The sequence below is a fragment of the Rhinolophus hipposideros genome (genome assembly GCF_964194185.1).
Source record: "Rhinolophus hipposideros genome assembly, chromosome: 2".
Taxonomy (NCBI): domain Eukaryota; kingdom Metazoa; phylum Chordata; class Mammalia; order Chiroptera; family Rhinolophidae; genus Rhinolophus; species Rhinolophus hipposideros.
The window spans coordinates 100,175,838-100,200,760 of record NC_138048.1 but is presented as its reverse complement, the minus strand read 5'-3'; the positions used below and the strand labels follow the sequence as shown (position 1 = coordinate 100,200,760).

General features: G+C 48.5%; 2 protein-coding genes across 3 annotated transcripts in view; one reads left to right on the top strand and one right to left on the bottom strand.

Moving 5' to 3' along the window:
• URB1 (URB1 ribosome biogenesis homolog) overlaps nucleotides 1-7,388 on the top strand; it is a 66,891-nt gene extending 59,503 nt beyond the window's left edge. For both annotated transcript variants that reach the window (XM_081027591.1, XM_081027590.1), the window contains exons 35-39: nucleotides 1,001-1,110; nucleotides 2,615-2,812; nucleotides 4,090-4,331; nucleotides 4,726-5,325; nucleotides 6,332-7,388. In XM_081027591.1, the coding sequence (XP_080883717.1) occupies nucleotides 1,001-1,110; nucleotides 2,615-2,812; nucleotides 4,090-4,331; nucleotides 4,726-5,325; nucleotides 6,332-6,570 (1,389 nt within the window). In that variant the 3' untranslated portion in view covers nucleotides 6,571-7,388. The remainder of the gene's footprint in view (nucleotides 1-1,000; nucleotides 1,111-2,614; nucleotides 2,813-4,089; nucleotides 4,332-4,725; nucleotides 5,326-6,331) is intronic.
• On the bottom strand, nucleotides 6,938-23,026 carry MRAP (melanocortin 2 receptor accessory protein). Its single transcript, XM_081027613.1, has 3 exons — nucleotides 22,321-23,026; nucleotides 11,056-11,155; nucleotides 6,938-8,822 (listed from the first exon to the last, which is right to left on the bottom strand). The coding sequence occupies exons 1-3, from the start codon at nucleotides 22,424-22,426 to the stop codon at nucleotides 8,546-8,548; spliced, it is 483 nt and encodes a 160-aa protein (XP_080883739.1). The 5' UTR covers nucleotides 22,427-23,026; the 3' UTR covers nucleotides 6,938-8,545.
• Nucleotides 23,027-24,923: the final 1,897 nt, after the last annotated feature.

The following is a 24,923-nucleotide window of genomic DNA, read 5'->3' as shown; positions in this document are numbered from 1 at the left end:
GTCCTGCTGTTAGGCTGCGGTGTTAACACTCACTGTTGTTTGTCCTCTGAGGAAATGCTCTTCATTACGGTCCCCTTCCTGTGCGCCCCACTTCACCCTCATGGTAAGGCCTATGAAGAGGGGTGTGCTGATTAGTAATCGTGAATCTTTGGAGCTGGCTAAGCAGCCTGGAAACAAATTATCCCCACAACGGACCAGGGTGCTCTGGCTGAGACACTCTTGAACCACCAAAATTTCATCTAATGCCCGGAAGCTCTGGGTCATCCAAACTCAGCTGGGAACCAGGAGGTGGAGTAGACACAGGCTGCACAACTGATGGGGAAGTCTGCACGTAACTGTCCCCTAGACCAAGAACTCACGTGGGAGCGTTCTAAATGCCATGGACAGTTAGTTGGAAGCAGTAACTGGGTATTCTGATTAATTTCTAGCCCGGTCATCTTTTTTCTGATATTATGTAAAATGTGGGTAAATAGGAGTGAGTTAGGATTAAGAAACACGTTTGAATAAACCAAATTTGGGTGTGGTAGTTTTCATTTTTTATAGCATGTGAGAATTCTAAAGCTGCCAATTAGCAGCTCAAGGGACATTCCCATTTTTATGTCTTCCTTTCCAAATGGTAAACTGAGGGGACAAAAATGGGCCACCAGCCGTTCATGGCTCTGCTAGAAATGCGTCCTCATTCCTCATTCCAGACTGCTGCTGACCTGGGCCATGGGTTTGGGTGCTGCCTCTTTGCTTGTGGGTTGGTTCCTAATGATGGATTAGCAGAAGTGGGCATCCCCCGAGGGCCCAGCAATTGCCGTGGAGGTCTGTGTCCTCTAGCTGTCACCTGTGGGGAAGGACACGTTCCTACACGGCCAAGCATCACTCTTACAGACGTAGCAAAGCAACATATGCAACCACCACCTGTAACCATAACATGACTTTATATTTTCACATTGTTCCTATGATCAAATTAGGCTTTCCCACTAAAGAGTACCTCTTTATTTTGGACTTTCAGAACTGGATTCTGGAAATTCTACAGAATGCTGCACGGATTGCCAAGTCTGCCTATGAGATCCTACGGGACTATAGCCTTTTAACGTGGATTTTGCATATCCTTGAGAACAAGTAAGCACCTTGCACGTGAGAGGTGTGTGTCAGGCTGGAAGAGACAGTGGTGTCTACTGCAGGCTTTCGTGTCCACTGGAAATGTCCAGTAGAATGCATGTTGTCCAAAACAGTGTCCTCTAATGCCACCATAAGCCTGTAACCAGCTCCTGCTAATGCCGAAGTGGCATTTCCTCGCTTTCAATCTTTGAGTGTCTTGTGTGAGTGGAGTGACAGGTGCCAGCTGCTTTTGCGCTTGGCGGAGGCTCCACCAGCCGACCTTCCGTCTGTTCTGCACAGTCCACTCCCCTGCAGTGGCACCATTTAGCTAAGGTTTCAGACTGCAGCTCTCAAGGTAGAAACAGGCTCCAGTGTCAGCAACGCTCAGTCCCTCGTGTAATGGGTTCCAGCCCCCCACGGTCCACCCAGGGTCAAGAGGCTCCGTGAGGAGCTGCTGCTGGAGCCGTGTCGAGTGTGTTTTCGTCTTCGCCCTCGGGCTGCCGTAGCGACTTGCCCCAGACAAGGTGGTTCCAACAGCGAGGATTCATTTTCTCACAGTTCTGGGGCTGGGAGTCTGAGGTCAGGCCATCCTGGGTGGGGTCTGGTGAGAGCTCGCTTCGTGGCTCACAGACACTGGCTTCTCCGTGTGTCTTCACAATGGCAGGAAGAGCGAGAGGAGAGAGCCCGGGTCTCTTCCTCTTCTTATACGGACATAGTCCCGTTATGGGGGCTCCATCCATCCTCACGACCTCCTCTAAGCCTGTTCACCTCCCAGAGGCCCCACCCCCAAATACAGTCAGAGAGTAGGAGTTAGTGTTTCCACGTAGGAATTTGGCAAAGGGCTGGGGAGGGACGGTGCAGCTCATAGCGTGCTCTAGTTTGATTCCTGTTGATCTCCGAAGTTTGAGGTTGTCTGGAATGTTGAAGACGTCGTCTCAGCAGACAGCACTGGGTGGGAAGATCTTTCTTTCAAAGCACTAACTACTCTGCTCAGCCCAGGGATATTCAAGCCCTTTGTGCATTTTTTAAAAAGTATTTTTAAAAAATTATCTAAAACAAAGTAGTGTCCTAACTATAGAATGTGTCTTTGGACATCAGCTTCCAGACTGTTTCCGATTTATAAAAGGCATAATTGGCTAATTATCTCTTCTTGGCTGTTAACTTTAGGTTTTGAATCGAGTGTTCTCGTGAGCAGGATCTCTTCTCACTGTACCACAGCGGCTCCAGAATTTGTCTCTACTTGGGGCTTGGGGTGGTCTTCTGGTTAGGAAGGGGTGTCCACTGGGGCCTCACCCTGTGTTGAAGCTGGATTTGTGACAGGCACCCTGTTCTTACTCAGATTCTGTGCCTTTTGGGGGAATAAGCAGGTGGAATCGTTGAAGGATGGGAAGAACGAGCCAAACCACTGCTTGGTACTGCCCCACTGTCGTCGTCCCTTCTGTGGCTCCCGCATACCCTTCCTCCAACAGATGTCAGTGAAAGGAGAGGATGTGGCGGAGAGTGAGCATTCTGTATTGGGTTTTAGGTTTCTGGAGACACAGGTGCTCTCTAGCATCATCTCCTTGCTGCACACGCTGTGGGTGACCAACCTGGGAGACAAAGGAGTGGAGTGGGGGAGCCAGCCTCCTCGCCAGTCTGGGCCCCAGGAGCCCCCGAAGCTCCTCGCTCTGCACTTGGTCAATGAGTTCCTGTATGTTCTCACTGTACTCACGAAGCACCTCAGGTAAGCCCCTCCTCCGCCAGGCCTGACCTTGGGGTGTCGCTGGTGGGCGTCACCTCCCCTCTCAGCATTCCCTCTGGTCAGGACTCCACAGGTGGGCTCTGGGCCAGTGGGCCAGTCACTGGTTGGGCTGGTGAGAGCCAGGCCAGAGAGCGGCTGCCAGTGTGGGTGAATCAGGAAACCTATTTTAGCTGTTTCCTCTTTTCTGCTTCAACTTTATGAGCAGCTTTCAAGGCCCTGAGAACTTTACATGCTCTCAAAACTTGTAGTATGTCATACATACCAGCTCACTTTTAGCGGGCAAAGTGTCCACCTTGATATTTTGATTTAAGCACTCAAAAGTGACGTTTTGTAGAAAGAACGTATTTTCCATGACCTTAACCTAAGAAGTTAGGGTACTCCCAGACTTGCTTCTGCCTAAGCCTGCACAGATTGACTTGGTCATGAATTTTCTTGAAAACTTTAGTATTTTCATCTGACTCCTTGGAATAATGCTCTTGATTTCCTCAGCAGAGCTAAATTCTCCTCAGATTCCACTGTGTCAGGGAAAATATACACTCGTGTTCCTGATTTGAGAATGGAGGGATGCTAATTGGAACCAGAAGATTGATAGCAAACAGATTGTAATCTCAGAACGAAAACCTTCTTGGTAAAGAACAGGACATGTGGTTTTATGTTGTTCAAATGAAATTGTGAAATCAGTGCTGGTCACCGTGTTTCTTATTTGAGGGTTGTTGAAAGACACACTGGTCTCTGAGAACTGATTCCTATTTGAAATAAGGTTGTAATTTTAATTTTAAGATTGTGTGGAGCAAATGATGTTGAACTGTAAATTCCTTAGAGTTCAGAGGGACGGATTTCCTCCCAGTGACCATCGTAAGGATGGGCCGTGGGCAGTGCTGTCCCAGGGCTCTCCTGAGCCTTTTCACTGGATTCTGAGAGTTGATGAGATAAAAGGAATGGGCAGTTCTGAGTGTTTTGTTAGGCAGCTGGCACCCTGACCCTCAGGCTCTCTCTGCCCAGCTGTCCATCAGCCACGGTTTCCAGAGAGATTTCTGTGCCGCTAGGATGGAGTCACACTCCGGTCCCCTTTCTGCCTCCCCGGGAACGCTCTCTTCTTTCTGTTCTGCATACAGGGGTCCATGCTTATCTGTTTCAGGGGAAACCTGGGTGGATGGCCTGTTTGCACCTGAGGTCTTGTGGCGTTGACTGGCGTGCCTTTCCTGGGCTGCGGGACGAGGGGCAGCTTTTGCTCAGTCTGTGCCATTGGCTCCCCACAGGCCCTCCTTGGCCTCCACCCAGCTGACCAGCTTCTTCGGGGCGCTTGACTCCGTGCTGAGGTACCGGGCCACCGTCCTGCAGGCCTTTAGGGACATGGACCGCTTCACCGTGAACGCGACGGTGCTGTCCACCAGGGACGTCCTCCTCCTCCTGCACAAGTGGAGCCTCATCGAGAGAGACGTCCAGCTGCAAGAGGACCTGAGAGCAGCCGTGGAGAAACACCCAGTGAAGGAGCTGCTAAGTGAGTGTCAGGAGCCGTAACTCTGTCTCGCGTTCCCCACGCTGTGCTCAGTGCCCCCAGAGCGTCCTGCCCTCTCCGAGCAGCATTTCCAGAGTAGGCAAGGCTTAAAGACAAAGCCTGTCCATCGTTGTAGCCCCAGAGCAAGAGGCCTGGCTTTTCATCCAGCTCTGCTGCTGTCAGGGAGCTCACCTGTTACGTTAGCAGTAATGGCGGTCGCAGTCACATACTGAGTGCCCGCTGTGCTCCATGCATAGGAGCATGTCCTACCGGAGCAGTGCTGAGCGCTCAGTGCCTGACAGCTGTCCACCCCGCCCCCTCACACCGCACCTCCCGGGTCTGTGTGGGGAGGAGGGGCTTCATTCTCACCCCCGGCTTCTCTCTGTGTGTATAACAGAAATGCTCAAGGATAAGAACAAGCCCATCATGCCAGGACGAGCCAAAGGCCCACGGGGCTGGAAGAGGTGGCCTGGGGAGGCAGAGGAGGTGGCCAAGCCTGAGCTGCAGGCATCCAGCCTTGAGACGTGCAGGGGCCTCCTGAGGTCCATAGTGACCCACTGGGGGCCAGTGTTCCCCAGCCCTGACCCCGCTCAGGAGCCCGTGGATGGGGCTGCCCCCAAGAGCAATGCACTGGGCCTTGTGAATGCCGTCGCCTCCCTGGTGGTCCGCTGGGTGCTGCAGTCAGTGGCTGAGCAGCCACTCGGCAGGGCAGAGGCTGCAGGACTCCTTGGCTGGCTTAAGAGCTACATTTTGCCTCAGTCGGTACTCGTGGCCGACCTTCTCAAGGACAGCACCGTGAAGACTGGCATATTTAAGCTGTACAGCCAACTCTGCGGAGCCGAGGGGCTGCTGGAACCTGCGCAGAGGGTGGCCTGCCTATTCAACACAGTCATGCTGCAGCTCATAGCGGCCCTGGGCCCCCCGGAGAGCCCCTTCCACCCAGCAGTCGAGACCCTCTGCCTCTGTTCCCTGAACGAGAAGGATGAAGCCACGCGAGGTAATGCTGGTCCCCGGTCTGAGGCAGGTGTGGGCTGGGTGGGAAGCAACCTCTGTTTTTTAGAGCCTCTTGGGTGCTCCTGGTTAAGTGTTCAGGTGGCCTCTCACCACACTTTAGAGGATCGTGGAGAGTTGGCCACTGGACCCTGAATGTGAAGGAGAGGAGGTCTGGCAAAACCTTTGGTGACGGCCGTGTTTACAATGGAGAAAGGTGCTCAGCTCAAAACCTCCCTCGTCCCACTGGGGACCCCACCCCCTGCAGGGCAGTGGCTCCTAGGTTTCAGCCAATCCCAGATGTAGAATGATGCTCCCCATCGTGGCCAGATGAATACGTGTGTGCATATGTGTACGTGCACACATGTGTACATATGTACACATAAGCACACAATTTATGTGCTTGGTATTTAGCTTAATAAAGGTTTAAATACACGGATGAATGAGTAGCAAAAGCTTTAAAAGGCTGTAAGAGAACACGGGGAGGCTGTGACCTTGTGGCTTCCTCCATCTGGGATTGTCCCTTTCATTGAGGGACCTGAGGGGAGCAGGGAGCAGGGACTGGCCGGCAGCCTAGGCAGTTGAGCTCACCTGGTAGCAGGGTGACCTATTTTGTCATCTGGCTGTGGTCAGAGAATTGACTGTTAGCCTGTAAAACTTCCTCGCCAGTGCCTTTGAGGAAATGATGTGAAGCGATTCCATGAAGCTCTTCTCAAACTTCAGTTCTGGTTCTGGGCATGGGTGTTCAGACCAGGAGAGACTTGGCTTGTGGTAACTTTTTTTACATTCATCGAATAAAAAAATTTAAAAAGGAGCAAAGAAGATTAACCCAAAAGTTAAGCAAAGGCAAAATTAATTTGTTTTTTCCACTTGCTCACCTCGGGTTGCCACACGGATACGGCCCAGTTCCCATAGGCACGTAGCAAGCCCGGGTCCTCCTGCGTGTGGGCGGGATGACTTGTTTCCCAGCTGCGTGGAGTGGCGTCCTGACGGCTCTGTGTCCTCTTCCTCAGCTACCGCGGCTTTCCTGGTGTCTCTGTACATTAAGGACATCTGGCTGGGCGCCCAGCAGCCGGACACCCTCATAACCCACGTCCAGATGATCTGTGACACTGCAGAGGAGGTGTTAAGTGGCGACAAGGAGGCTGTGGTCGTACTCTGCAGGGACATCGCCGCCCTGCCCCCGACACACGCTGCCCTGCTGGCCGGCGCATGCAAAGGACACGCTCTGTGCATTGACTCGGTTTCCTGACAAGAAAAGTTGCCTTTAGATTTAATTGACCCATAAATAAGCTCAAGGGACTGTATGCAGAAGTGGTCAGAGTTACAGTGGGGGTCGGGTCCTTCGGGGCCACCAGGCCCATCCAGTGTCCAGTCAGGCTGACCCTTCCTCTCAGGGGTTTGTTGTTTAAAGGAAATACCTCAAATTGAGGTAACGTACCCGAGCGCTTAACAGATTTGTGGATGTTAAAGCCAACATGACCAAAAACGTATTAGATACGAGAGCATGGTGAGAGTTGTGGAAGGTTTCCTTTCTATAGGAGATCACAACAAAGCTTTGGATAACTTTTTAAATTAATAAGCACCTGCCAGTGTTTGTTAGTTATTTTATTAAATAAAAGGATGTTATATCAAATCCTTAAAATATAACATTGATTTGACTTCTGCTTTTAGAACGCAGCCTGTATTTTTTTAAATTGTGTTTCAAAGAGGGGATTTTGAATTTTATAACTTATGAATAAATGTCTATTTTTGTTAGGTTTCTGTGTTTCGCTGATATTAAAAGCTATTTTTTATTCCACAGAAACCTGTATTTTAGAGGTCAGGATTTGACTTGTACAATTCCTATATTAATTGGTGTCATAGCTGACATATTCGTACGGAATATGAATGTCATGGGTTTCACAGATAAAATTCTAGTCTGCTCATTTAAAGCTGTGCATGTACCCACATGCCTCCTGCACTCCGTGGCTCCCAGGGTCTGCTCGGCCATCGTCACATGTCAGTGCATTCCCTGTCTGCCACCTGGGAGGTGGCTGTTTATTCGCCCGTGTAATATACACAGTACTGAGAATGGCTTGGTTTTGGCTTCAGCGTTGCACGTTTTTGTACCTCCAGTGTTCTTCGGACTCTTTTCTGTTGCTTTTAACAATATTTTTAACCAAGGCAAGAGTAATTCTTCATCTAATCCCCTTAACCACAAATAGGGCTCATTGTCTGGAAGCATTCACCTCCCCTATCCCCTCCCCTTTTGAAGTCGGAGTCCTACAGGTAGATTCAAGCTGGAAAGGCCACGTGTTCCTTTCTTTCCCCCTTTTCTGGAGCTCAGTTTCCCCTTGCTTTCTCCTAACGCACTGCCCCGAGTCCGGTGGGGCCAAACACGGCGCTCACCTTGGGGAATTATTTTTCTGTTCCCTGGTGCCTGCCTGCCAGGGTCAGGCTGTTGGGCACTAAAGGACCAGGGCTCAGATCAGAAGTCACATGAAGTCACATCCAGGATGGGACCCTTCCTACCAGCGTAAAGATGCTGCGCGGCAGCATTTGGGGGCAGATTCTTCCCCTTGGGCTTAGGCCTTGGCCTTAGCCTGCCGAGCGTGGCTGCTCCCTCCAGGGGAGATGCGTTCTTGGCTCTGTCTTGGAAAGGCTCTGGGGAGGTCAGAAGTGTGACGTGGGTCCCTTGACCGCAGTCTGCTGGCCTGGCAGGACACACACTGTCCCATTTTGGTAACAGTGGGCATCATTGGGCGGGGGGACTCCTCAGACCCTCCCTTGATGTCCTCAAAAAGGTACAGATCAGCCAAGTGAACTCAAGCTCGATAGAACACCACAGCAGTAATAGTTGAAGCTAAAAGTAGCATAGTAAAGATTAGTGAGTGAATATTTTTTCATCTTACGTATATTTTATTCCTCTCTTTCCCAACGTGAACATAGGTAGTAAGTAAAGAGGTAAGTGCACTAAGTCAGATCTGCGATGTTCGGGGCGACTTCTCTGTGCTGGATGGGCTTCGCAAGCCTTGGATAAATGCGTAGTGTGTGCCTCCTGTGGAGTCGTTCTTCACCTTGTTGCACTTCCTGCAGTGTGTAAACAGGCTTCCAGAGGGCACATGTGTGTGCAGGATGGTTTGAGTTTACCGGCTCACTCGGCAATGGCCATGGTTTGCTGGTGTCAGTTCTGCAATCGAGAGTTTCTGTCTCCAAGGGGAGGCTCCCTGGGCTTCTTACTGACATCAGCTGATGCCATGCGGGTCCCCATCGAGGGCCAGTTCCCCGGGGAGAACAGGCTGGGCCTGGGGGTGGGATGGGGTGGGGGGCGAAGTGGACAGGCCCTCCTGCTGCAGCGGATGATGGGGGCCACATGCTGTGCTGCCTGGTTCCGTGTCTGAGCTTGGTGAAGCCTGCGGGGTGGCACGAGGGGCCCTGTGACGCAGCAGGAACCTCTGGATGCAGAGGGGGAGGGGGAGGCCATGACTCCAGGAGCATGTTAGGTGCTGTTGGCCGTTGTTCCTACAGACAGAGCACATGGGAGGCAGACATCAGGCCACTGGAGAAAGTCCTTTCCGGGGGTTTTCTTGTTGCACCCTCCTGCCTGTCCAAAGCCCGTACTTAGGGAAGGTCCCATGGAGTGAGAGCACCTGTGCCAGGGGAACAGTCCCCAGGGAGAGCCAGCCCAGCTCACAAAGGTCGCCATTGTGGAAAAATGGGAGGAAAGAGGAAGTGATCGATGGTGACCCATACCTCAGATCTTTCCCTCAAGGTCACTTCTCCCTCGAATGTCCATTTACGGTTGGGGAGAAGGCCAGGTTGAGCTTCTGCCCATCCACAGATTTGAATGCAGCTCATCTTGTATCCACACCTCAAGCCAACTTGTACCTTAGCCAGCAATCCACCCCCCTGGATGGACTCTCCTGCGCTCAGGGTGCTGGGGGCAGTAGGCAGCCACCGGGCTGAGACGGCCAACATGTCCAACCTGTCTGCCTTCAGTTTCATCAAAGAAACAGCACAGTGATTGCCTCAGGTGTCCTCCGGATCAAATGAGGTGATGTGCTGAGAGCGCTCTAAGCTAGAGGACTAGTTCACGTGTGGTTGTGGTGCTAAGTGAACGAAGAAGCCGGAAAGGCGGCCCCAGGGAGCAGAGCCCTCCTTTCAGAGGGTGCTAGCATGATCGTTTTTCAGTTTTCTTTTTCTTTTTTTTCTTTTCTAGCAAGGATGAAAAGAGCGACTCCTCAGGGAATGGCTTGGCATTCTCTTTCCTAAATCTTCCTAAGGACCCATTTGCTGCCCTGAGCATTTCACATCTGCTGCCAAGTGCCTGGAGGGCGTTCTCCTTAGGGAGCCGCGTGGCCAGTCGGGATTTGTCCTGCCCAGAAGATGCACAAGACCCCTCCTCCACGGCCACCCGTGGGCCCACCGGACTGGAGAACTTCCCACTGGGAGGATAACTGACCAATCTTGCAAACTGTCCCTAGCACAGGGCTTGCTAAAAGTCACCTCAAAAGAGCGGGAGAGAGAGGTGGTTTCATTAGTTTGTCCCCCAGGTAGCTCTTGGGGGTAAAAATCCGCTTGACTTCAATGTGAGTTCTAAACACTGGAAGAAAAGGATGGATTTCTTCGTTGCTCCAAAGCTGGTCCCTGTGCTCCATGTGTGACCAAAGGGAACCATAAGTGACCTGGTGAGTGTAGACTGATGGATAAGAGGCTAGGGGCAGGGTGGGAGGGGGTGACGGAGGGTAGAAGAAACTCCCTCGAGGGAGGTCTGCACACGCAACATCCACAGGGCCTCACTGGAACCGGCTGTGGGACCCCATCGCGTGGGGGGCCGCCCTCTCTGGTTACCCCTCCGTCTCAGAACAGCTTTGCTCATCTCTCTGCTGTCAGCTTCCAAAGCTGACGCATGGTTTCTATTCCCCAAGGTTCTTGGTCCCTAATGGTGTTCAGGACCCCTCAGTGCTCCCTGGCCCCAGCTCTTCTGCCAGGACACACGTTTCAGCCATGGACGGGCCCTCTTTGGGTCCCATGCCTACCCCTGGTCCTGTCAGCTATGGCAGGGAGAGGCGGCATAGGGTCTGCCGTAGGAAGTCATTAGGACAGCAGTCGCTATGGGGTGCAGATTGAGCTAGAAGGGAAAACTGGGTGTGGGGGGCCAGTCATCTAGCACAGAACTAACAGCAAGCGAGGCTCAAATTACTACTTGGAGCTCCCAGAGATTTTACCACTAAGGCACACAGCAGGCACTGAGTAACAGATGGTGGCCATGGGTCCCTAAGTTAGGGTCCCATTTGTCTGGGGAGCTGACTGGCAAGACCTAACAGGCATATGAGCTCATTTTTGCTTTATCGTTTTCAACAGCCTAATTGAGATATACGAGTATATACAGTAAAGTTCACAAAATGTAAAGTTGGATGAGCTTTAGTATATTCAGTTATTCAACCATCACCACAATCTATTTTAAAATATTTTTATCATCCCAAAAAGATGATACCTATTAGCCACAGCTAATCTGCTTTCTGTCTATGGATTTTCCTCTTCTAGATATTTCATATCAATAGAACCACACACGATGTGCCTTTTGTGCCCGGCTTCTTTCACTCAGCACAATGTTTTTGAGTTCAGCCATGTTGTGGCATGGGTCAGTGCTTCATTCCTTTTTTATGGCCAAATAGTGCTCCCTTGCATGAACATAGGACCCCGCACTGTTTAGCCACGGAGTTTCCTACATCCCCACACCCCCCTGACTTACCTCCCCTGCAGGGAGCCTGAGCAGGACATGTAGAGCAGGATGAGGAAGAGAAGCACCACAAAAGCAGCAAGGCTCAGCCAGAAGGCAATGACAATAGAATCTGCGGGAGGGAGAGATGCATCTCAGTGTCAGTGTCATGTCACAGAAATCAACTGTGAGGGAAATCCCAGTGCTGTGGAAACAGGGTCCAGTATAGGTGTTTTCTCCTCTTCCAGCCTCTTGGCTGGAGCCCTTGGGAAGATTTTCCTTAAACAATAACCTTGAGAGGGAACAGGGCAGCAGGAAATGACTTTTCCCAGAGCAACTAGCTACTGGGTCAGTTTAGAGTGATTGTCCGTTGAGGGAAAAGCAGTAATACAATCGAATGGCACCCCGTGGATTTGCTTTTTTGGCTGCTACTGCTGCTCAGAAGATGGGTTTCCCCTCCTTCCTTTCTCCCTGGGAGGCAGAAGGAAGGGCTGTGGGCAGTTTGTGTGACAGGATGGCTTCCCCACCCCTGTGAGGGCTACAGGGGCTTTGGTGACAAGCCCCATTCTGGGCAGCTCCAGAGACCCCAAGAGTTAGACCCTTAGAAGGAGGCTGTGAGCATGACGGATTGCTCTAGAGCACAGAGCCAGAGTGACCCCTTCCCACTGTGGGATTGTTAACTGAGACCCGCCCTGGTCAGCCAGCTCGATGAGGTAGAAAGAGCTGATCCCTCCCTTATAGCTGGACAGGCCCAGCTGGGGTGCAGTGGCAGGAGGAAAAGGCAGTTTTGCAGTCATCACTATGGCTGTATTTGTGGCCGGAGACTGAAGGGGCAGGGGCCACCCGGGAAACACGCTTAGCTTCTTCTGGGCCCTGGGTAGAACCTGGTAGGTCAGAAGGTGCCATTCTCCAGTGCTGCGATTCAGAAACATTCGGCAAGTCGCTAGGAAACCTTTGCAATAGAGTACTGTTTCTTGGTGGTTGACTCTGGCTCTGGGCACAGAGCACTGGGCTCACAATTAATGTCTGCAGGTGTCTTATCCCAGGCACACTCATGACTCCAGGACAGGATGGCCCGGTGGGGATATGCTGGACACCTGTGTGTGACCAAAGGAGGCTGCAGAAGGATGGTAACCAACAGGTATTAAGCACCTACGTGAGCCAGGCTCTGCTAGCAGCTTTCAAGAATTCAGAGGGGGCCCACCTAGCACCCCGGAAATGACTGACACCTTTCACCTGCACTCTCCTCCCCCACCATCCTCCTCTGAACTCCTGCAGTGCTTCCTGCGCTAGCCCTACCTTGCCTCATGTATCCTGTGTTCTGGTCAAACAAAAAGATGTTTATGAATGAGTGAACAAATGAAGGACCCAATGAACAACTGTCTGAATGAATGAATGGGGTGTTAGAGATTTCTGAGTTACCTGCGTGGTAAATAATGGCCTTTGAGTAGAGTGTCACCTCTGTGCTCCATGGCCCAAGACAGGTGGAGGGAGACACCGAGGACTCATAGGACTTGATCTTAGACCCCGGCCGCACCAAACACAGGGTATGAGGCAGAGATGCAGTATTTGCGAAAGGAATCAGAGCCCCCACTGCCTCGTCATGTACCAGCCACAGGGCATGCGCACCCCAGAGAGGCAAGGACAGCAAGGACCCCCAGGCTGGCTGGCTCTCACATCCTTCCTCCTTTCTGTCCCTGAGCTGAGGAACTGATGGTGGCACTCTAGAGCATTGAACTGTTTAAGTGGAACTTCTGGGCTCCTAGGATGTACAGAATGAGGTTGTTACCGTCCATCCTAAGCTAAGAACTTTTCGAAGTCTGGGACTCTCAGCCTTCCTTGCCTGCTCGCTGTGCATAATTCTATAATACCTCCTTTAGTTCAGCTCTATCCCAAAGAGTCATTACTTTGCAACCCTCAAAGCATGAGAGTATGTATGCTTTCAGAAAACTTGGTTTGGAGTTTTTTTTTCTGTCAGGAAATTTTTAGATTTCTGCAAACATGAATGCTCTTTTTCCTTCATAAAAATAATGCAGGGTTTGAGGTCTTTAGAGCCTGGATAACTCCTGTCAGAACCTCTAAGAAATAGCTTCAAAAATTGAGTGGTTGAGAACTCCCCTCCCCCCAGCTGCCCAGCTTCTCCCAGGCTCACACTTTTCGGCTCCTGCCCTTGGTCCTTATCCCTAGACACTGAGCAGGAAATGAGACAACACTGTTCACAGAACAGAGTTCGACAGACAAGTGAAATTTAAATTTTGTCAGACCAAAGGGCTATCAGTGGTTGTTTTGTGTATTAAATTCTCTTTCATCATATTCTGTTGAAAAAGGCAGCCAAGAAAAGAGAGTTCTTTCCCTCTTCCTACTGAAGGGTCAGCCTAAGTGCTTGAACAGAACATTTTGTCCAAGGGCAAGAGCTGTCATTCCTCAGTGTTGGGAATGTTTAAACATCCGTGGGCTTGTTTTCACAACGAGGAGCACCAGGCTGTCTGGACAATGACCCTGGTCCAGCCAGGAAAACATCCCTTTCATCCCCTCTCCTCTCCTTTTTTTCCCTTCCCCCTTCCTTCCCTCATTTACTTCCTTCTCCTCCCTTCCCCTTTCTCCTTCCCTCTGTCCCTTGTTTCTTTCCTTCCTTTTCCAGTCCGTACTGATAGAAAGAGGGGAATGAGGCATCCACAGTGGATTGACAGGAAAAGACTCTGGATGGCATGGTCGGGCATCATGTCACATTAGGAACTTCTCATCCGAACTTGGAGTTAGCAAATCAACCTAATTACTCCCAACTCATGGTAGGCACCTCCATTTTGTTGAGTGAAAACTGCGAAGCCTCAGTTTTAGCATTGCTCCAAATGCCATTCACATTTGAGTCCCAGAGTCCTAGTACATGAAATCCAAGAGTCTCACCTTCTTGGGGGCTAACAACAGGATTATGGGCCAAGGCTCTGGAGGTGCGTGGTTTTCAGTTTAAATTCTACTCAGCCATTTCCTAGCTATGTGATCTCAGACAATCTGGGGTTTTTACATCTCTACATCTGTTTCCTCATCTGTTAAATGAGGATAATAGTATATATTATATAGACTTCTAAACAGATTAAATAAAATAATACGTATGTGTGATACACATGGCATAGTTCCTTGTTTAATGGTTGCAAAATGATATATAAATAGAACTAAAATTATTATTTCTCTTAAGAGGATTTGTGGCAAGTGATATCACTGTGTCCTTCAAGCTTACTAAAATGTAAGATATAAGTAAGGTACTGGTGGCATAGATTGCTAGTTGTCAATTGTAATAATTACTTTCATGCACTTCCATAGTAATAGAACCTCTACCTTTGGCTGGGCTCATGGCTGCCTGGGACAAAGACTACATTTCCCAGCCTCCCTCTCAACTACGTCTGACCATGTGACAGGCCAATGAGATGAGAGTGTGGAACCATTACAGGACAGTTTCTTGGAGTCTTCTTGCAGAGACTGCTAGTTTCTACTACTTGGTGTTCCTTCTTATTTTCTTACCAGATTTTACTGCCCAGAACATGGATGTGGTGGCTAGAGCATGGCTTGGAACATGAAGATGAGGGACAATGTCCCAGTGATGGCAGAGCAATGAGCTGAAATGACTCTGGATCGTGAGGAGTTCGTGGAGCCAACCCACAACCCCATTCTGCAGACTTGTACATGGGAGAGAAATCAACTTCTATTTCATTTGGTACTCTCTGTTAATTGCAGCCAATTTTCTTTATTGAATCAGTAAAAAGAAGTACCTTTTTAAATGAATGTTCCAAAACCTACAAATCCAAATGAAGGCTGACCTTCAAAATAATCATCCTTTCTCTACAATAGAATCAAATCAATGTTCCTAAAATAAATATATTGATCTAACATTTATAAACACTTATCAAACATTCATGAATATTTATAAATTTTTCTTTTAGAATTACCTTCAAGGACACACGACACACACACAGACCAATTTTGCTACTTTAAGAGGTCGTATTTGAGTTTTGACACCCACATCATATTTACCAGCTTAATTTCATTCACCCAATTGGTTTCTTTATGATTTTTAACTATTTCCCAAAAGCAAATCCGCCCTCAGAGGTATACACAGTTTATCACCTTAGCTATTTCCTAGACTGTGTTGTGGCTACCAAAGTCAGTTCCAACAGAAGAGTTCCAAGCAGTTTTTAAGCAATAACAGAATCTTCCAAGTGTAGCACCTCCCTGTGGGGCTCCTTTGATGGGAACTTTTCAAGGCAAACATTTTCTTAGCTTTGTTGAAAAATTGCTTTTACTGCTATGTCATGCCCACGGGACTGACCATTTGCTGAAGTGTTAGAAGTCACAGTTAAAGTTGTAACCTGAAATTGATTACTCTGAATGAGAGATAAGAGTTATATAGGTCCTTTGTTCAATCTTTACACTGAATTCTCTGTAGTGTGTTCAGAGAGCAGATTGATTAGTGGTGTGTTTCTGTACTTCCTCTGCCAGCTCTCAGAGCCGCAGATACATAGACTGCCGTCTTATTGAAGCTGCCATAGGCGGTGCGGCCGCAGAAGTCAATATGGGCCATGACAAATTCTTACCAACCCATAATTAAAGAAAGAAGACATATTGATTAGAAAGGTAAATGACACACAGCATGAAAGCCAGGAACTATCCAGGGAGGTCAATCCACCTTGCTATTTTATTCCCTGCAAGGGAACATTAGACCACTGTTGGGAGACTCATCATATTAGAGGAAGATTGGAAGATTCTTGCCGCTGTAAGATTGGAAGATGGGACTGGTTTTCTCCTAAGCTTACCCTCTGAAAAGGGGACAATGAAAAGATTACACATGTAATCAGAGAGTTCTGGCAGGGTCTGAGGAAACTGATCTGCATTTTCCACCACTTGACTGTGGTGAGGAGATTCTTAACCTTTCTAGGAAATAGAAGCCACATACGAAAATTACAAGGGTAAAAATCCTTGTCAAGTCTCTGGAACAAAATCACACCAGATTTCAAGCCATCCCTGGGAAAGGGCAACTCACAGCCTTCAATCAGCTCCTCACTGAATGCTCCATAAAAACATATGTAAACCCCTAGATGTTTCCAATTTTCCTCCCAACCACAATGGAATAAATTCCAGTGTGGGGGCGTGAACACAAAAATCTTAAAATCCTTCCCACTTGTACGGTTAACACATGAGCCCCGGCAAAATGAGTCTCTATTTTGTCTCCTTCTCTAGGTGACATAAGACTTGAACCCAGCCTGACCTGCCACATTTCAACCAGCTGCCGCAGGCGACCTTCTAGTGAGAAGAGGTGAGAGCGAGAGCTTTGCCTCCTTGTTTCACCCTAAAGTGTCTGGTTCACAGATCCGTTCCCAGGATCTTTCTGTCTTTGATGTGCCCACTGCAGAGAGCTGGGATATGATGCTTCCTGGTTTGTTTGACGGGGGAGGAGAGCCAACCCAGACGAACTGATGGGGAGAGAAAATCAACTTTGTCAGCAAAGAAGGTCCCCTGCTTTTTGTGGAATGACCTCTGTCCATCCTCATCCAGACTGTTGGTCACCTTACCCCGCCTATGACGCAGTGTGACAGAGCATCCCTGAGACCACCTACCATTGACACTGCCTGACAGTGATCACTACAGAAAACAAGCGCCAGCTGTTGAGGGGTAAGGCTGTATGTTGTCAAAGGCCCAGCAGAGGGCCTCCGGGAGGGTGTCGGCTCAGTGCCAACCTGGAGCTGGCATAAAGGGACCATGTGCGTGAGCAGGGCCTAGAGGGGGGTGGGCCTCCAACAGAACCAGTCCAGGTGGTCTCGGCCTCTGAGAACAGGGCCCTGGGGGCATCCTCTGAGGCCAGCAGAAGAGAGCAACACCTCTAGGGGTGGAGGTGTCTCAAAACGCACTCCACCAGGAGAGAAAGAGCCAGTTTGACTCGCTGCCCTGACAGAGGACACCCCCCCCCCCCAGACCAGTGCCAGCCTTCACCTCTTTCTGTTTCTTGTGCTCCAATGAAGACACGTCACAAACCAGCATGGGGCAGGTGGCTGGGGGAGAAAGCTGCCAGCAGAACAAAGAAAGGAGAAGCACTCCTGCCCCCAAGTTGGGGAAAGAGGAAATTCTGACTTTTAAAGAAGTTCATGGGTTGTTTGTTTTTAAACATGTTCAAAATTTATTTCATGGAATTAGACATTAGACCTAAAGTGACTGGTAGACATTTTTAAAAATCTAAGACTGAACAGTGAAAGGAGGAGACCCCGCTCAAACTTTCACCCAGAGGCACGGAAAGAGTCCGCACCAACACACAGGTTTGCAGGGGCCATTGGAGAAAAATTACAGCTGCTTTCTGAGTGCACTCTATGAACTTGCGCTTTCAATGCAGCTGTTCATGCATTTAAACAGGTGCAGAAGAAAAAAGACTGGAAGGAGATTGTAGCAGGCTAGGCCCAGTCAGGAGATGAAATCACACAGCAGGCTAAATAGGGAAGCTTAATATGAAGAATTATTAAATAGGATAAAAGAGTATAAGATATAAGGAAACTCTATGACGTATCCTAGAGCTGAGGGAGAGGACCCAGGTGTATTAGTTTGCTCAGGCTGTGCTATGGTCTGAATATTTGTGTCCCCCCCACCCCAACCAAATTCATATGTTACATCCTAATGCCCAGTGTGATGGTATTAGGGCCTTTTGAAGGTGCTCACTTAGGTTATGAGAGTGGAGACTGCTTGGATGGGGTTAGTGTCCTTTTAAAAGAGGACAGAGACAGCTCCCCTCGCCCCTCCCACCCTGTGAGGACAGCGGGAAGGCACCAGTTATTCCAGGAAGAGGACCTTCACAAAAATGGCACTGTGCTGCTCCATTGATCTTGGACTTCCTGTCCTGCAGACTGGGAGAAATACATTTGTGTTGTTTATAAGCCACCCGTCTGTGGTATTTTGTCATAGCAGCCCACATGGACTAAGACAGGCTGCCATAACAAAGTCTCACACACTGGGTGGCTTAAACAACAGACATTTATTTTCTCACAGTCCTGGAGGCCAGAAGTCCAAAGAGTTGGCAGGGTCCATTTCTTCTGAGGCCTCTCTCCTTGCCTTGTAGATGGCTGCCTTCTCACTGTGTCCTCACGTGGTCTTCCTTCTTTGTGTGTCTGTGTCCTAATCTCTTTTTATAAGGACACCAGCATATTGGATTACGGCCCATCTGTATGAACTCGTTTTAACTTAATGATCTCTATGAAGCCCTATCTCCAAATATAGTCCATTCTGAGGTCTTGGGGATTAGGGCTTCAACCTAGGAATTTAGGGGATAGGGATACAATCCAGCCCCCAAAATCCAAGGAAGGACAAACTCCGAAGGGGTTCACATCTTGGAAAAGGTGTAGGTGTGGTTTGGCCACCAGATAGCAGAGATGTTGGCTAGTTTAGCTAGGGCTGAGTGGAAGCAGCTGGACAAACCACGGACAGCCTTCCAGAGCACCGGCAGGAAGGAAGTGACCAACAGCTGGTGGTGGGGTCCTGCTGGCAGGCGCCTGTGGAGGAGCAACTGCTCAGCTTGTAATGCCCTCCCCACACTGGCCACATGGATGGGGGTTTTGGTTGGCAGGTTGAGATGGCTGCAGAGAGGTTATTGCCACACAGAGCCTGCAAGATCTCAAAGGGGCCGTGTTCTGGATCAGGGACTAGGCCGGGCCTACCAGACGTCCTCATAACCCCCTTGCGGGCCCCCCACCCAACCCAGGCCTCCTGCAGTGCCACTCAGAGCCCTGTCCTGGGAAAGCTTTACACCGGGCTCACTTTAGAGAAATCCCATCGTTTATCACAGAGCATGTTTTGAAAGGTGCATTCAGAACTGAGAGGAATAAATTGATGACCAACACAGATATTCATCATGAAAATGCATAATGCACACAACAGCTGCCTACCTCCCATCAGTTTATTTATTCATTCATTCCACAAAGACTTATGTGTGCCTACTGTGTGCCAAGCACTATTCAGGAGCTGGGATAGAGAGAGCAACACAGCAAAGGTTTCTGCTCTGCGGATGACACATCCTGCTGAGAGTCTGCCCACTGGTCATGACAGTGTCCTGGGAAGTCCTGGCGCATTGGAGCCTGGAATCGAAGCCCCAGCTCTGCGAATACCTTGCTGGGTACCCTTGAGCACATCACTCAACTTCTCTGGGTCTTAGGACCCCACATACTCCTATTGCCATGTCAGCTTCTTCAACTTTTCTGGTCCTTGTCAAGTTGCTCTCCAAAATGGTGAACCCAATTTTCATCCCATCAGCAGCATCTGACAGTTCTAATTTCTCTACTTCCTACCCCAGTGCTTCCAATATCAATCTTTTAATGTTTGCTGATGCTGTGGGTATGAAATGGCATCTCATTGTTCTTTCCCAGTGCCTTTCCCTGATTACTTGTGAAGTTGAGCATTTTCTCCTGTTCGCTGGCCATTTGAGCTTCCTCTTTTTTTTAGTGCCTTTTCATGTCATGGGCCCATATTTTTATTTTTTTTACTTGTTGGCTGATGGGTTGTGTTGATGTATGAACTAATGAAGTAGTTTCCATTTTAAGAGAAAAAAATATTTCCAAGGTAGTTTCCAAAATTATAAGGAAATAGTCACTGAAATGTCTTTCTCGTTCCTGGAATACACCAGGCATCCCCTGCCTCAGAGCCCTTGGTGTTCTTGCTGTCTAGAAGGCTCCCTGAGACTTCCTCAAGGCTCATCTCTCACTCCTCACAGGCACCTTGGGGAGGCCTTCACTCAGCACCCTCGTCAAGGTTGCCATCCCCAGTTCTTTGCTCCCCCTCCTATTTTATTTATTGGTGGAGCACATAGGGCCACCTGCCATATTTTTCTTGTTTATGGTGCATTAAAGACTGCTCCAAATTTGTAACACTTCTCCCATTGAGAGACGGTTCCAATTTCCTCCTCCTGATGATGGCCTGGCCTTAGCTACTTATCTGCCCAAGCTCACTCAGATCGTCACATCACTGGCCGAGCTCAGCTGTGAATTCCAGCCAACTGGCTCTGGAGTCTGTGCCTCTGCCCAATACGTGGTCCCAGTTGGTTCCCCAGAAAAAATGAGATGACTACCTATTCAGGGCTTAAACATCTTGGGGAGAGAGTATTTGTCTAACCCAAACTTCTTTTCTAGAGAAAACAGAAATTAAATTCAGATGAGACTGGAAGCCTGGGACATCTGGGATACAAACAGGAAGAAAGGAGGCCAGAGACGCACCTACTTCTCTCTCTGTGAGTATCAAAGACCTCTCAGCATCTATGCGTTTGGGTGAAAAATGGTATCTGACACCCTCTGTAATAAATTTGGAATGAACTTTCTAAGGAGCTAAGACACTTTTGAAACAATATTCTTTCACAATGGATTTTCAATAGAATTTAATTTGTTTGGGGTTCCAATAAGTTGGGTGAGTTTCTTCAAATTGTAGTTTTCATGTTTTCCATTGTCTGTATGCAGATTTGGAAGACAGTTATTTTGTCCATCCCCTAAGATAGATAACTTGAATAATTTCTATTAAAATATCAGTAGATGTTTATTCTTTATAGGGGGGATCCAGCAACTGACCTCTCTGTGAATGTCAAAACACCCGGACATGTCAGGTGTTTTGGGGTAGGGGAGCAACTGGCCTCTTTGGCAAGTTTCCTCACTGAGATGGTCTTTACTGGGTTTGGGATTTTGGGTCGGTGTGTCTTATTTGACTTCGTTTCTGCACTCACCAGGCTGTAAACTTGCAACTCTAGTTCACATCAACAAGAAAGAACATCTTCTCAAACCTTACACCCAATTTAGAGAGAACATCAGCCACTTTTCCTGGAAAGGGAAGTTGTCTGCAGGTGAGGGTGGGGGCAAAGGTTGAGATTATGCATTCTATTAGGTTGGTGCAAAAGTAATTGCAGTTTTTGCAATTATTTTTAACCTTTTAAACCACAATTACTTTTGCACCAACCTACTACAATTCTAAAATTGCAAACAGTTCCCAATTCAAAGCAGCAAGGAGAAGCTTTGGAGCCCAGGTGATGACAGAGCAGGATGTCTGGCACACAAGAGGGTGGCAGTGTCAGAGGCAGACCCAGAATTTAATTTGTGTTAATTTTAAAAAGACTTTCCTGAACGCAAATCTACATTTTAACCAGACCAGTATGCATTCTGAAGTTCTGAACTTTGGGCAATACATATGAGTATGCTTTTATTTCAACCCTGCCACATTCTCGCTATTATTATTTGTTTTCCTTATGGTGAGCTGTGTGTGCAAAAATCTGCATTTTGATTTCATGATTATACCTTGCATAAAAAAACAAAACAAAACACACACACTCCAAACCTATCGAACTCCCAAAAGCTTTAGTATGGTGCTGGGGACATGTAAGTCCTCAGCAAACACAGATGGGCGCCTACACGTGACTTCTGGAAGTTGTAAATGGAACTGAAAACGGGAACACTTCCTGACAAGACACCGTAGGGCTCTGCCAGGGCTCTGCCCCTTTTATTACATAGTAACATCTAAATGGATTTCAGTTTTGAGTTGGTGTAGAACAGACTATCTTTTCATATGAAAAGCATCCCATTCCTTCTAGTTACTGCATTTTTTTTTTTTTGACAGACATATGGTGTGGCTGTAGTGAAATAACAAAGGAATTTGAGACTTCAAGATAGGCAGAGGATGGGTTCCCAGTGCAGAGACCTTGTTTTTGTTTTCTTTTTCATGCTCATTTCCTCAGTTAACTTGTTAATTATCTTGACAGAGTAGTTGGAATAATCAGAGAAGATTGTTCACAAAGTACCATGTTACCCAAGAGATAAAGACGGGAAGGAAGAGGAGCGAAAGGATGTTAACTTGTTCTGGGGTGTCCTTCCTGAGACCACGAAGATTTATCGTCGGCTGGTATTTTAATAGAAATTAGCAAGTCATATATCTTAGGGGAATGGTAAAATAAGTCTCTCCCAAATTGGCACACAGGCAACAGAAAACCCGAAAGCTACAGTGTAAAGAAACTCACCTAAGTGTTTGGAATCCAGATAAATGAAACTCTACTGCGAAATCTATTTTAAAAGCAGATAGAGTGTCTGCTCCCAGAGTGTCTTAGTTCTTAGGAGGTTGGTTCTAAACTTAAGATAGAAGATAACAGATACCATTTTACCCCCGTTCATTTGTATCTCCCAGTGCAGGGTCATGTTCCGCTTCACTGTGACAGCTGTTGGAGGAGTCAGGACGTGAATGGAGAGAAAGTCATTTGGACCAAGCCCCCAGCCTGTGCCTAGCCGGCTTCCCCAGGTCAGGACTCACGTTTGTTGGCTGTCAGCTTCTTCTCATCCACGGGAATGAGGTCCAGGTAATCCATGTAGTACTCGTAGCTGTAGTACAGGGAGGAGGCGTTGGTCCCGTTGGCCATGGCTGTGGCTCTGGGAGGCAGTGCATCAGAGTAGGCTGGCCGAATGATTTCCGTAAAATTATCTAAGTGTGTCTGTGGGTCTCCAGGCTCAGGGCCTGCCCACGTGTGAGAGCCATTGGCTGGGAGAAAGGTCAGGGGCGTGTGCCTGATCTCCTCAGCACGCAAGTAGAGCTCTCCATCCTGCCCCTTCTTGATAAAACTCCAAAACAAACAGAGCTGCAAGGCTGGAGACTGTGTAACCAGAGCAGCTCTAGGTTGCCCTTCTGTGTAAAGAGAGAAAAACTGATATCCGGGGTCCCTTGAAAGACAAGATGCTGAATAGGACTAGAAAGGACAATCACTTTTTGCCTTAAATACTTAAAAAGTTAATGATACCAAAACAAAGGGCTGGTGGTGCCCTGGGCTTACGTTAAGGCGGTACTTGGTGCCATTAAGCAAACAGCAAATCACTGGCTTAGATTCATTATCTGAGGGCAGAAACTGAGTGATGTCGGCCCTGAACTTGGAACCTCGCTCATGTACACACAGCCAATGCATTAAACCCAAGGAACCCCTCGCCCCAGTTGAGTATGCCTCCCAGCCTTTATCTAAGCCTCCAAGAACCAACCAGTCAGCTGCATTTGGTCAGACGGATGAGGCTGTTTGTCTGGGCCAAAATCCCAGATGGATTGAGCTCTTGGGTAATAGGGCCCTAGGGTTCACCCAGCCCTTGGCTGATGACAAGTGTGACGAGGATTCTTCTGGTTTTCTGTAGGGCATGTCTCCAAGTTATACACTCATTTTTCTTAGAGCCACAGACACAATTAAGAGGAACATGTCAAATATTTGGAGTGAGTAAGACTACATGTGAGGGGAGTCCTAGGATTTAGCCTGTAAGAATTAGTTAGGAAATTAAAACACAGGGAATCATGGGGCCTTGCCTCCAACATACCAACTTCCTAGTATTCTTGATGCATGTCTACACTGTCAGAGCAAAGATGGGTGTGGACAGTGTAGACAGGCTCTCTGCTGGCTTTGATCCTGTACATGCAGCCCGGCTGTGCCTGCGGCGTTCTGCAGGGACCGCTCTCCCTGAACCATGGAGGCAGTGCAGTTGGTTAGAAAGGGAGAAACAAGCTCCTGGGCTTCCAAAATGGGCAAAACGTCCACTTGCAAACACACTCCACGCACCCTGCACACACCTGTGCATGTGCCTCCCAGGTGTACTCAGGTAAAGGGCAGTAGAGTGGATGGGGCACAAGCATGGAGTCTTTGAATGCTGTCTGTACCAGGAGGGTAGACCTGGACCAGTGACTTCACCTCTGCAGCTGGTTTTCCTCTTCTGTGAAAGGGGCATGACCATCACCTGTGTCTCCGGGGGGGGGGGGGGACATCCAGGCACAGTACTTACAGCAGCACGTTGTCCTTAGAAGCCACTCATTAATAGAAGCTGTTTGTGTCACCTGCCAGCAAATGCGGCCTTTCTTCCTATCGCACCACTCTTCTTTTTGCATTTCTCACTCTCCATCGTGCCCATCTTCTCTTCTATCACTACTTCCACCCCCATCTCTTAACCCATTCGATCACTTCCTGTGTACAATGCCAACCTTGGATGCAGCTGAACCCCTTTTGTCTTCACCTATTCATGTTCTTCAGCTCCCTGTCTGCCCTTCTTGGAGGACCTTTAGCAAACATTTTCCTAACCTCTAGCTCCCATTGTCATCCTCCAGCATGTGCCCACACCCATGCACATGTGTGTACACACACACACACACACACACACAGAGGAATGTTATTATAAGGAATTGACTCATGTAATTATGGAAGCTGAGACGTCTCACAGTCTGCTGTCTACAGGCCAGAGACCTGGGGAAACCAGTGGTGTAGTTTGAAGGCTCGAGCCAGAGAGCCCGTGGTATAGACTCCAGTCTGAGCCTGAAGGTCTGAGAACCAGGTGGGAGAATACCAATGTTCCAGCTCAAGGAGTCAAGCAGAAAGCGAATTGGACGTTTTTGTTCCACTCAGGGACTCAATAAATTGAATGATGCCCATCCACGCTGGAGAGGGCCATCTGCTTTACTCAGCCCACAGATTCAAATACTAATCTCTTCTGGAAACACCCTCACAGACACACCCAGAAGTAATGCTTAACCTGGTATCTGGGCACGCGTATTCCACTGGAGTTGACACATAAAGTTAACCATCATTCCTTCTTTCCTTCCTTCCTTCCTTCCTTCCTTCCTTTCTTCCTTCGTTCCTTCCTTCGTTCCTTCCTTCATTCCTTCCTTCGTTCCTTCCTTCTTTCCTTCCTTCCTTCCTTCCTTCCTTCCTTCCTTCCTTCCTTCCTTCCTTCCTTCCTCCCTCCTTTCCTCCCTCCCTCTTTCGTTTCCTTGCTTCCTTCCTTCCTTGCTTCCTTCCTTCCTCTTTTCTTCCTTTCTTGTTACATTTTCCAATTGAACATAATTTAATTCCATTTGTTTGGAAATTTTACTTCTACCTGACAAATAACTGATTGTTA

What these genes read in the sequence shown, in the direction of transcription:
- MRAP (XM_081027613.1), bottom strand. Translation starts at nt 22,426, where the DNA reads ATGGCCAACGGGACCAACGCCTCCTCCCTGTACTACAGCTACGAGTAC. An exon ending in GAAGCTGACAGCCAACAAAC is followed by an intron (nt 11,156 to 22,320) that starts GTGAGTCCTGAC and finishes TCCCTCCCGCAG; the next exon opens with ATTCTATTGTCATTGCCTTC. An exon ending in TCAGGCTCCCTGCAGGGGAG is followed by an intron (nt 8,823 to 11,055) that starts GTAAGTCAGGGG and finishes CTCTGTCTGTAG; the next exon opens with GAACAACGGCCAACAGCACC.